At 39.6% G+C, this 13214-nt stretch overlaps 1 protein-coding gene across 1 annotated transcript; it reads left to right on the forward strand.

Annotated features, from left to right (window-relative positions):
- The first annotated feature begins 1694 nt into the window (after positions 1 to 1694).
- LOC133251899 (olfactory receptor 7E178-like) lies at positions 1695 to 2658 on the forward strand. Its single transcript, XM_061424641.1, has one exon. It carries the CDS (start codon positions 1831 to 1833, stop codon positions 2656 to 2658), a length of 828 nt encoding a protein of 275 aa, XP_061280625.1. The 5' UTR covers positions 1695 to 1830.
- Positions 2659 to 13214: the final 10556 nt, after the last annotated feature.

The raw sequence follows: 13214 nt of genomic DNA on the forward strand, positions 1-13214 counted from the left end.
ATGGCATGGCTCACAGTTTCATTGAGTTAGACAAGGCTATGTTCCATGTGATTAGATTGGTTAGTTTTCTTTGATTGTGGTTTTCAGTCTGTCTTCCCTCTGATGGAGAAGGATAAGAGGCTTATGGAAGCTTCCTGATGGGAGAGACTGACTGAGAGGAAAACTGAGTCTTGTTCTAATGGGCGGAGCTATGCTTAGTAAATCCTTAATCCAATTTTTTGTTGATGGGTGGAGCTGTGTTCCCTCCCTGATATTTAGCTGGGGCCAAACTATGGTAGAGGTAATGAAGATAATGATGACCTCCTTCAAAAGATCCCATGCAGGTACTGCTACACTCAGTGCCCCCAACCCTGCAGCAGGCCACCACTGACCCACACCTCTGCTGGAATCTCCTGGACACACACAGGCAAGTCTGGGTCAGTCTCTTGTTGGGTCACTGCTCCTTTCTCCTGGGTCCTGGCGCACAAGGTTCTGTTGTGCCCTCTGAGAATCTATTTCCCAGTCCTGTGTAAGTTCTGGCAGCTCTATGGTGAGGTTAATGGCAACCTCTTCCAAGAGGTTTTATGCCATACTCAAGTCTGCTGCATCCAGAGCCCTGTCCCTGTGGTAGTCCAATGTTGACCCATACCTCCACAGAGATGCTCAAACACAGTTCTGTCTCAGTCTCTGTGGGGGTCTCTGGGTCCTGGTGTGCACAAGGTTTGTTTGAGCCCTCTTAGCATCTCTGGCGGGAATGGGGTTTGATTCCAAATGCAAATTCGCCCCTCCTACCATCTTGTGGGACTTCTCCTTTGCTCTTGGAAGTGGGGTATCTCCTCACAGCCATTCCAGAGCCTACCACCTTACTGGGGTTTCTCTGACCTTGGACGTGGGGTATCTCCTCTCAGGGCCTCGCGGCTCCAGCACACCACTCCAGCACCATATGCAATTAATTAAACAATACTGATTGAAATTTGAAGTCCACCAAAGATATGAAGTATATACTAAATGACTTCTAAAAGACAACTCTGATATTTGAGTAATCCCCATTTCATGAAGAGGGAAGACAGAAAATCAAAGATTATCATCTCTGAATATCAAATAAACTGTGGTCCAATTATGAAAATTCATTTTTAATTTAGAATCCAGATGACATAGTTCTGCATTTCATAGATATTTGTAAATATTCTAAATTAAGGAAATATCTAGAATTGTATTTGAAGAAAATAAGATTTATATAAATGACATAATTTCTTTATATTTTAATAATTATATATTTTCTTAGAAGGAGAAGGGAATCTCTCGTTCTGTTATTTCTTTAAAAGTAGGCTGTATTTAACTGAGATCATGGACGTATTGTCTCTAATGTTCTTGTTTCCTTTCACTTTTCATGAAGTTTTATAATCTAAGAGTGTATAGACAAAAATGAATAACATAGAAGCCAATGAGGAAACGATTCTAAGACAGAATTTCTCATACTGAGAAATATTGCTGAAGGTGCTGTCACCCAGTTGTGTCCAACTCTTTGTGGCCTCATAAACTGTAACCCGCCAGGCTCCCTCATCCATGGAATTCTCCAGGCAAGAACACTGGAGTGTGTTGCTCTTTCCTTTTCCAATTGCTGAAGGTACTTGGATGTATACTCTTAGAAATGAATTGCTTGAATCCAAAATATGATGCAGGACTGCATGACGATTTACAAATTTCCTATTTTTCCAGCCTTTTTTTCTTTTTCCAAAGGTGTCTGAGATACACAGAACTGGAAATCTAACCAGTGTCTCAGAATTCTTCCTCCTGGGCCTCTCAGATGATCCAGAACTGCAGCCTTTGCTCTGGGTCCTGTTCCTGGCCATGTACCTGGTCACCATGCTGGGGAACCTGCTCATCATCTTCACTGTAACCTCTGACTCCCACCTCCACAACCCCATGTATTTCTTCCTCTCCAACCTCTCCTTGGCTGACATCGGTTTTGCCTCCACCACGGTCCCCAAGATAATTGTGAACATCCTAACTCACAGCAGAGTCATCTCCTATGCAGGCTGCCTGACACAGATGTCTATTTTTATCCTTTTTGGATGTATGGATTGTCTGCTTCTTACTGTGATGGCCTATGACAGGTTTGTGGCCATCTGTCACCCACTACACTACACGGTCATCATGAACCCTCGCCTCTGCTGCTTCTTAGTTTTGGTGTCTTTTTTTCTTAGCCTTTTGGACTCCCAGGTGCACAATCTGATTGTGCTACAACTTACCTACTTTAAGAATGTTGACATTTCTAATTTCTTCTGTGAGCCTTCTCAGCTCCTCAAGCTTGCTTGTTCTGATACTTTCACCAATAACATAGTCACGTATTTTGACGGTGCCATTTTTGCTTTTCTACCTTTCTCAGGAATCTTTTTCTCTTACTACAAAATTCTTTCCTCCATTCTGAGAGTCCCATCAAGTAGGAGGTATAAAGCCTTCTCCACCTGTGCTTCTCATCTGGCAGTTGTTTGCTTATTTTATGGAACTGGCCTTGGTGTGTACCTCAGCTCAACCATCTCACAATCTCCCAGGCAGGGTGCAGTGGTCTCAGTGATGTACACTGTGGTCACCCCCATGCTGAACCCCTTCATCTACAGTCTGAGGAACAGACACATCAAAAGGACCATGTGGAGGTTTTCCAGAAAAATGTTCTAATCTCATTGCCTGTGCCACCCGTTTACAGTGTAGGTTGGAAAATGCAGCAACATTAACATCTGAAAATTCTACCTCTCTCATGATATCATTCTTGTAGCTCTTAGGGCCTGTCTCTCCTTGACTTCTTTTGGTATGTTTTTAATGGAGCTGGGAGAGTATCCTGGGATTCTGTAGACGTTAGAACTACTGCGTGACTGAATCTTATTATACCTAACAAGGAGTATCTAGCTTATCGTGGTGATCCACATTCTAGAAAGATGAAAAAACTCCCTTTTTACAGATTTAAATATATATTTTTCCCAAAGCTGTTGTTTGTTTTCCAGTTGATTACTATGTTTTAATTTTTTGCATGCAGTCTATGTATGAAGGTGCATGTCACTGCTTCTCAGCCTTGGCTTTTATCAGAATTATCTGGAAGGCTTAACAATACTATTTTCCAACATTGTAAATCAACTATACTATGATAAAATAAAATTTAAAATATACTGACAACTGAGTCTCATTGCCAAAGATTCTGATTCAATTAGATTTGCATGTGTCCTGAGCTGAGGATATTTTTTTTAATTTTCCTATTTTTATTTATTTATTTTTGGCCACATCGTGTAAAATATGATGTCTTAATTCCTGCACTAGGGATTGAACTCATGCCCACTGCATTGGATGGCAGCCAAAAATAAATAAATAAATCTTAAAAACACACACATACAATATCACTTCGCATTTGTCAGAATGGCTATTGTCTAAAGACAAGAGATATTTATTATCCACATAACATACACAGTGAAACAGCACAAATGAACTCAAATAACTGCCCAGTGTTGTATTTTTAGTATGTAGTGGAACTATGTCTTAATCCAGAACCCATGTTTTTTATCATTACACTATACTGCCTCCAGAGATCAGAGAATTCTGAAGTACCAGTTTGGAAAAGCAAGCTATGTGTGGTTGGTTAGGGAACTGCTAGGGTCAACTAGGGCTGAGACAGCATTATGGGGTGACCTTCACTTGGCATCTACTAGGCAAGCAAAAGAAAGCTTTTCAACCATCCACAGAAATATTGAATGTGTTACAATATTACTTCTGTTTTATGTTTTGGTGAGGTATATGGGATCTTAGCTCCCCAACCAGGGATCAAACTCTCATCCCCTGCATTGGAAGGTGAGGTGCTAACCACTGGACTACCAGGGAAGTCCCTCATTAGCTATTATGGAAGAACATTTGCACATGTAAATGAGGACACCTACAAGAATATTAATTATGCATTTTATGATAATGCAAAAAATTGGAAATGTATTTAACTCACAGATTCAAACTGAATACAATTCTGCATCTTAGTGATTAAGAATGTTGGAGCTGAGGCTAGACTGCCTAGTTTGAATCCAGATATCCAGATACTACATTCAGAAAACTAAGAACACGGCTTCCAGTCCCATCACTTCATGGCAAATAGATGGGGAAACAGTGGAAATAGTGGCTGACTTTATTTTGAGGGGCTCCAAAATCACTGCAGATGGTGATTGCAGCCATGAAATTAAAAGACGCTTACTCCTTGGAAGGAAACTTATGACCAACCTAGACAGCATATTAAAAAGCAGAGACATTACTTTGTCAACAAAGGCCCATCTAGTCAAGGCTATGGCTTTTCCAGTAGTCATGTATGGATGTGAGAGTTGGGCTATAAAGAATTATTGATGCTTTTGAACTGTGGTGTTAGAGAAGACTCTTGAGAGTCCCTTGGACTGCAAGGGCATCCAACCAGTCCATCCTAAAGGAAATCAGTCCTGGGTGTTCATTGGAAGGACTGATGCTGAAGCTGAAACTCCAATACTTCGGCCATCTGATGCAAAGAGCTGACTCATTTGAAAATATCCTGATGCTGGGAAAGATTGAGGGCAGGAGGAGATGGAGACAACAGAGGATAAGATGGTTGGATGGCATCACTGACTCAATGGACATGAGTTTGGGTAAACTCTGGCAGTTGGTGATGGACATGGAGGCCTGGCATGCTGCAGTTCATGGGGTCACAAAGAGTCAGACACGACTGAGTGACTGAACTGAGCCGAACTGAACCCAGATACTAGTACAGTAAAGAATCTGCCTGCAATGCAGGAGACCAGGGTTTGATCCCTGGGTCGAGAAGATCGCCTGGAGAAGGGAATGGAAACCCACTTCAGTATTCTTGCCTAGAGAATCCCAGGGACAGACGAGCCTGGTGGGCTACAGCCCATGCGGTCACAGAGTCAGACATGACTGAGTGTCTAACACTTTCACTAGACTATTAGCAATGGTGCCATGAGAGTCACTCAATCTTTTTCTCCTCAACCCAGTTTTATTGAGAGATAACTGACATACAGTATTGTATAAGTTTAAGATTTGACTTAACACATCAAAGGTTTGACTTAACACATGATTTGACTTCAACACATCATGAAACAATGACCATAATGGGTTTAGTGAATAACTTTCGTCTCATATCGATAGAACATTAAAGAAACAGAGGGAAAAAAAAAAAAAACACTTTTCTTTGTTGTGAGAACTCTTAGGGTTTACTCTTTTATCAACTTTTATATATAATGTATAACAGTATTATCTTTGTACATGTTGTACATTACACCCCTAGAACTTAATTTTTTAACTTTTTATTGTGTATTGGGTTATAGTTGATTAACAATGTTATGATAGTTTCAGGTGGACAGCAAAGGGACTGAGCCATATATATACATGCATCCATTCTCCCCCAAACTCCCATCCCATCCAGGTTGCCACATAGCATTGTGCAGAGTTTCCTGTGATGTACAGTAGAACATCGTTGGTTATCCATTTTAAGTATAGCAGTGTGCTTAGTAGCTTTATATTATAGTACCTAAATTTTATAACTAAGAGTTTGTACTTTTTGACTACCTTCATCCAATTCTCTCTTCCCCAACTCCCACCTCTGGTAGCCACAAATTGTATTTATTTTTCTAGAGCTTGTATGTTTGTTTTTTGACATATAATTGACCTACAATACTATGTTAGTTCCTGGTACACAATATAATGATTTAATATTTCTATACATTTCAAAATGACCATCATGCTAAGTCTAGTTGCCATCTGTCACCATACAAAGATATAACATAGTTATCAACTACATTTCCTACATGGTACATTTTATATCAGTGACTTATTTATTTTGTAAACTAAAACTTTGTACCTCTTAATGTCTTCACCTATTTCTATTCCCCTCTCCCCCTCTCTGTCAACCACCCATTTGTTCTCTATGCCTATGACTGTTTCTATTTAATTATATTTACTTGTTTTTATTTTTAGATTCCACATATAAGTGAAATCACACAGTACTTTCCTTTCTCTGTTGGACTTATTTTACTTAGCATAATACCCTCTAGGTCCATTCACATTGTTGCAAATTGCAAGATAGAATTCTTTTTCATGGCTGAGTAATATGCTATTGTGTGTATAAATATACCATGTCTCTTAATCCATTCATCTGTTGATGGGCAGTTAGGCTTCTTCCTTATCTTGGCTGTTGTAAATGATGCTACAATGAACATATGGGTGCAAATATCTTTTCATATTAGTGTTTTCATTTTCTTCCATATCCAGAAGTGGAATTGCTAGTGGTTCTATTTTTAATTTTTGAGGAGTCTCTATACTGTTTTCCATACTGGCTGCACCAATTTTATTCTCAAACAGAAGTGGAGGAGTGTTCCCTTTGCTCCATATCCTCATCACCATTTATCTCATCTTTTGTATAATAGCCATTCTGACAAGTCTGAAGTGATATCTCTCTGTGGTTTTGATTGGCATTTCCCTGATAATTAGTGGTGTTGAGCATTTTTCATGTGCCAGTTGATAATTTGTATATTGTATTTTGAAAATGTCTATTCACATTTTTTGCCCAGTTTTAAATTGCTTTTTTTTTCCTTTGTTTGTTTCCACTCTATCAATATTTTACTGTGTTATAAGGAGAGGTAGACTGTGAAAAGGGAAAAAACACAATGATAAGTAATTTCAGATGATATACTTCCACTCTAGAAAAACGGGCTTCCCTGATGACTTAGCTGGCAAAGAATCCACCTGCAATGCTGAAGACCTGGATTTGATCCCTGGGTTGGGAAGCTACCCTGGAGAAGGGGATGGCTATCCCCTCCAGTATTCTGGCCTGGAGAATTCCATGGACTGTCTAGCCCATGGGATCACAAAGAGTCAGACACAACTGAGCAACTTCGAATAGAGTGGTGGACAATGGAAATATACAATTCAATTATTTTCTACAATGCAAGTATAAAACAATTTCAGCAATAAATAAAACAAGGTTATAACTTAAAATAGCAACAAAATATTACTAAGGACTAAACTCCACAATGAATTAGAAGGACTTAGATTAAGAAAAGTGTGAAGCTCTCCTTGGTCATATCAAAGTGTTCAAACATGGAAAGATTGTCAGATTTTAGCATGGTAAACATTAACAACAAAGATCCTAATATTCCTGATATTATTTCATCATTGAGGCAGTTTCAGTACTCAATATTGCAATTGAATTTTTAGCTGAGAAAATAACAAGTCTGAACTTTAAAGCAAGGGCCTTCCTTTTGGATATGTGATGAGAGCAGGCCAAGTGAACTTCCCCCTTGGAAGGGGTAGGGCTCAGAGTAATTGAGTTGACAGACACTGATTTTCTTGTGGTTCTCCAAAGATTGTGAAGTCTTCAGGGAATGCAGTTCATGGATCAGTCTGGCTAATTAGGAGCTCTGTGTATCAAGCTTTCAAGGCCACAAAACTGTAAAGAGTCAGCCTGTGTCTCCAGCCCTTCAGGTTGTGGGTCCATGTCCAGCAGGCTCCATACCTGTGTCTCCTCCCAGAGTAATCATCTCCAACAGGAGGCTCTGGCTGGAGTCTTTCTGCCAATTCTGAGGCTGGAGCTTCAGCCATCATTGCTCACCAGGCAGAGAGGAGTGGCAGACTCACTGCCCTTGGTCATGGACAAGCAGGGTCTTAGCACAGCCCAATGAGTGCGATGGAGACAGTGGATGGAGGAAAAATTTCAGGACTTTTGTTTCCTCATTGTCACAGCAAACAAAAGAATTGCAATTGACAGATGGTAATGAGAGGGTAACAGGCAGGAAAGCCAGGGGTCTCCAAATGAAGGAAATAGGCTGCAAATGTCAGACATTTTTTTTTATCTCTCTCTTAAGCAGCAGGAGGAAACAAACTAGTGATATATTTTTTCCCCTTCTCCATACAAATCTAAAAAGAGGTTTCTCTTAAAATACTGTGTTGCCATAATGACACCTGTTTCCACCTGAACTTAACTATCCTCAAACCTTGAGCTAACCAATGCATTTTTCTTATGGAAATATTTGTCTTAAGCTATGTTAATGTACTACGCATTTACCCCAAACTTTGTCTTCAAGTTGGTTCTGCCTAAAGGCTCAGAACTGACTTGACAAACCAGTATGTTATACTCAGACATTGTTCTCCTAATCTATGTAAACGAAAGTATTTGTATGGTAATCTGCCTTTCTACAAGATTCAAGTCAATCGTTTTATGGCCCAGGATGACTCATCTGGTGCCAAGATTATCCCAAAATACATCTTGTGGGTGAGGGGCCTGGTACCATTCTCTGAGTTTTAAGACATTCCTGTCTTTCATTAACAAACTGGTAGTAACTATATAACATCCAGCTAAAGACTAGCAGGTGGGTATTCTTTCTGCCCCCTTCTGATGTCTATGTCAGAAGCTTTCTCTATCTCCTTTATACTTTAATAAAACTTTGTTGCACAAAAGCTCTGAGCAATCAAGCCTCGTCTCTGGCCTCGGATTGAATTCTACTTCTCTGGAGGCCAAGAATCCCGGTGTCTTTCATGGTTCAGCAACAACCTTTCAGTAGTACACCAGTATGCAAAATTTCAGCTCCAGGCACTATGACATTTATGTCCTTGGTTCTGGTGGGGTTCTAAGAACTCTCATTCGGAGTTTTGCTTTCCTCCCACGCTGGTTCTAGTTCCCGTAGGCATGACCCCCTTGATAGCAGGAATGGTCCCTCTAAACTGTCCCTAAGTACTCCAAAATCATAAAGTGAGGATGAGGATGAAAACAGCAAACATGGTATCATGATTCTTCATTGAGGATTTCCTAAGTGCCAGGCTCTGAGCTAAGTGTTCCACATATTTTGTTTCATTTCATCTGCATAATTATCACCAAGAAATAGGGATTAATATAATTGTCATTTTATGGGTGAACAAGGGAGCATACCATTTAAATACAACTTGTATTAGATCATGGGTAAAATAGGAGTGAATTCAGGTTTGAATCCAGGCATTTAGACTCCAGACATGGGAATTTAGCCAGAATTCTTTCCCTTTATTTTATTTACTGGTCACTTCCAGCAAAGATTCCATGTTCACCATCCTCTCTCCTTTGGAGGCTCCTGGTAGACCTCAGTGAAGGGTAAGTGGTGCTCTTGCTGCATTGGCTCTAGGAAGGATAGCTGAGATCAAGGTAGGGCTCGTAGAAGGATCACAATATTATAATTTAGCACAGATCTCTCTCTTGCTCTTGCTTCTAGATTTCGCTTCTTTCACTCCCTCCTTCATCCATATATATTTTAATAGATCTACAGGTAATTATAAGGATTACAATGCTCAATCCAGAGTGAGAGCCACTGGTCTAAGCACTTTATTATTTAATTTCTTACAACCACCCTGCAAAGTTGGTTCCATTTTAATCCCCATTTGTAGATGAAGAAAATGATCCAGGTGTTTGTTATCTTTCACATTTTCTCAAATAAAATCATGTTGTTTCCTGACAGGAGAAAGGAAGTCCTAAGTTGCCTGTAGGAAGCAGATTTAAGGACAATTGGAACCCCTTTAATCAGGAAGGATTGATATGGAAAGTTCTTAAATATATTAAAGAACACTGGGTTTCAGATGTAACTTAGGGGCTTCCCTGATTGCAGAATGCTATGCTAAGTCACTTCAGTCATGTCCGACTCTGTGCGACCCCATAGACAGCAGCCCACCAGGTTCACCCGTCCCTGGGATTCTCCAGGCAAGAACACTGGAGTGGGCTGCCATTTCCTTCTCCAATCCCTGGTTGTAGAAACTGAACATTAAATAAGAGGGTTGGTTTGATGAGGAAACAGTGCTCCACACATTTTAGAGTTAGAAGCATGTTTAAATGTCCAGATGAACAAGCTGGGCTTAGAAAAGGCAGAGGAACCAGAGATCAGATTACCAACATCTGTTGGATCATAGAAAAAGCAAAGGAATTCCAAAAAAAACCCAAACATGCTTCATTGACTACACAAAAGCCTTCTTGTGAATCACAACAAACTGTGGGAAAATCCTAAAGAGATAGGAATACCAAGCCAACTTACCTGTCTCCTGAAAAATCTTTATACAGGACAAGAAGCAACAGTTAGAACCAGATACGGAACAATGGACCAGTTCAAAATTGGGAAAGGATGAAACAAGGTTGTATACTGTTACTCTAACTTAAATGCAGAGTACATCATGCAGGCTGGAATGAAGATTGCCAGGAGAAATATCAACAACCTCAGATATGCAGATGATACCACTTTAATGGCAGGAAGTGAAGAGCAACTAAAGAGTCTCTTGATGAGGGTGAAAGAGAAGAGTGAAAAACTTGGCTTAAAACTCAATTCAAAGAACCAAGATCATGACATCTGGTCCCATCACTGCATGACAAATAGAAGGGGGGAAAGTGAAAGCAGTGACAGACTTTATTTTCTTGGGCTCCAAATCACTGTGGACGATGACTGCAGCCACAAAATTAAAACACGCTTGTTCCTTGAAAGGAAAGCTATGACAGTGTATCAAAAAACAAAGACATCACTTTGCCAACAAACTTGTGTATAGTCAAAGCTATGATTTTTCCAGTAGTCATGTACAGATGTGAGAGTTGGACCATAAAGAAAGCTGATCACCAAAGAATTGATGTTTTTGAATTCTGGTGTTGGAGGAGACTCTGAAGCATCCCTTGGACTGCAAGGAGATCCAACCAGTCAATCCTAAAGGAAATCAACCCTGAATATTCATTGGAAGGACTGATCCTGAAGTTGAAGTTCCAATACTTTAGCCATCTAATACAAAGAGCCAACTCATTGGAAAAGACTTTGATGCTGGGAAAGACTGAAGGCAAAGGAGAAGGGGACATCAGAGGATGAGATGGTTAGATAGCATCACTGACTCAATGGATATGAGTTTGAGTGAACTCTGAGAGATAGTGGAGGACAGGGAAGCCTGGCATGCTGCAGTCCATGGGGTGGCAAAGAGTTAGACACAGCCTAGTAACTGAACAGCAACAACAACCAAGCCACTACGTAATGGAAACAAGAAAAACAGAAAGCAATCTCAAACATAAGACTGTCCCTGGAGTTGTATAAAGTTTTTTTTTTTTTTTTTTAGTTGTAATCTGATTTTATTTTATTTTTAAACTTAACATAATTGTATTAGTTTTGCCAAATATCAAAATGAATCCACCACAGGTATACATGTGTTCCCCATCCTGAAATGTATACAAACAACTGCATAACAAGCTTAGTATTAGGATTAATATTTGAAAAGACTTTTAAAAGACAACTTACATACTGAAGTGAGCACTTATTTTCATGGAGGATGGCTATTAGAAAACCAAATAATGATGAAAATCCATGGAGATGACTATGTTATCAAAATTCTGATGAAGTACATTTGACTTTAATTTAGAATATACATAAGGTTATAAGGTGTTTATATATATTCTAAATTAAGGGAATTTCTTGCACTACATTTGGATAAGCCATGTTTGACTACTTTCTAGTGTCTTTTAATTGGAGTGGGTTTTTTAATTTTTTCTTGGCCATGTCACTCGAGGGATCTTATTTCCCCAGCCAGGGATTAATTCTGGCCCACAGCAGTGAAAATGTTGTGTCCTAACCAATGGACTATCAGAGAATTCCCAGAAGAGGTGTGTGTGTGTGAGTGAGTGAGTGAGTGAGTGTGTGTGTGTGTGGTGGGTTTTTTTTAACAGAGAAAGATATTTCATTCTTTTTAACTTTTTATTTTTAATTGCAGAATAATTGCTTTACAATGTTGTGTTAGTTTCTGCTGTACAACAAAGTGAAGCAGCCATAAATATACATATATCCTCTCCTTCCGAAGCTCTCTCCCACTCCTCATCCCATCCCACCCCTTTAGGTCTTCACAGAGCACCAAGCTGCACTCCCTGTGCTATACAGCAGCTTCCCACTAGCTAGCTATTTTCATAGGGTAATGTATATGTTTCAATGCTACTTTCTCAACGCAACTTTCTTGTTGCACCTTCTCCTTCCCCTTTTTCAATTTTTAAAAATTGAAGTATTATTGATTTACAGTGTTGTGTCATTCTCTGCTGTACAGCAAAGTGACTCAGTTATACACATATGCATATTTTTATATTCTTTTCCATTATGGCTTATCACAGGATATTGAATATAGTACCTGTGCTATGTATTAAGCCTTGTTGTTTCAGTTCAGTCCAATTGCTCAGTTGCGTCTGACTCTGTGACCCCATGGACTGCAGCATGCCAGGCCTCTCTGTCCATCAGCAACTCCCAGAGTTTACTCAAACTCATGTCCATTGAGTTGGTGATGCCATCCAACCATCTCATCCTCTGTCGTCCCCTTCTCCTCCGACCTTCAATCTTTCCCAGCATCAAGGTCTCTTCAAATGAGTCAGTTCTTAGCATCAGGTGGCCAAATTATCGGAGTTTCAGCTTCAGCATCAGTCCTTCCAATGAATATTCAGGACTGATTTCCTTTAGGATGGACTGGTTGGATCTCCTTGCAGTACAAGGGACTCTCAAGAGTCTCCTCCAACACCACAATTCAAAAGCATCATCCATTCTAAATGTACTAGTTTGCATCTACCAACCCCAAACTCCCAGTCCATCCCTCTGCTTAGCCCCATCCCCTTTGGCCACCACGAGTCTGTTCTCTATGTCTGTGAATCTATTTTTGTTTTGTAGATAGGCTTATTTGTGCCAAATTTTATATTCCACACATAACTGATACCCTATGGTGTTTGTCTTTTTCTGACTTACTTCACTTGGTATGATAATCTCTAGTTGTACCCATGTTGCTGCAAATGGCAATATTTTAGTTTTTTATGGCTGAGTAGATTTCCACAGTATATATGTACCATATCTTCTTTATCCATACATTATTTATCTATTCATCTGTCAATAGACATTTATGTTGCTTCTATGTTTTGGCCACTGTGAATAGTGCTGCTATGTATATAGACATGCATGTAAAAAACATATTTCTTATTCCATATATTTCATTCAAAGGTGGCAATTGATATTCTACTGTGTTCATGATTAATTCTAAATTGGCTCCTTCTTTATGAAAATTTGGCCTATTGTCTGTAAAATGACTGTACATAGAAACAGGTAAATAGCCAAGACATCAGTGAGAAAAGAGTTGTAAGAGAAAATAAGTTTGCCAGAACTAAGGAATGTCACTGAAGTTACTGGAATGTATGATCGTCAAGTGTGAATGCTTTGACTTGC

This window comes from Bos javanicus, chromosome 7 (assembly GCF_032452875.1).
Source record: "Bos javanicus breed banteng chromosome 7, ARS-OSU_banteng_1.0, whole genome shotgun sequence".
Lineage (NCBI taxonomy): Eukaryota > Metazoa > Chordata > Mammalia > Artiodactyla > Bovidae > Bos > Bos javanicus.

Bases quoted from the DNA above. Each gene is read 5' to 3' on its own strand.
- LOC133251899 (XM_061424641.1), top strand. From the start codon at position 1,831: ATGTACCTGGTCACCATGCTGGGGAACCTGCTCATCATCTTCACTGTA.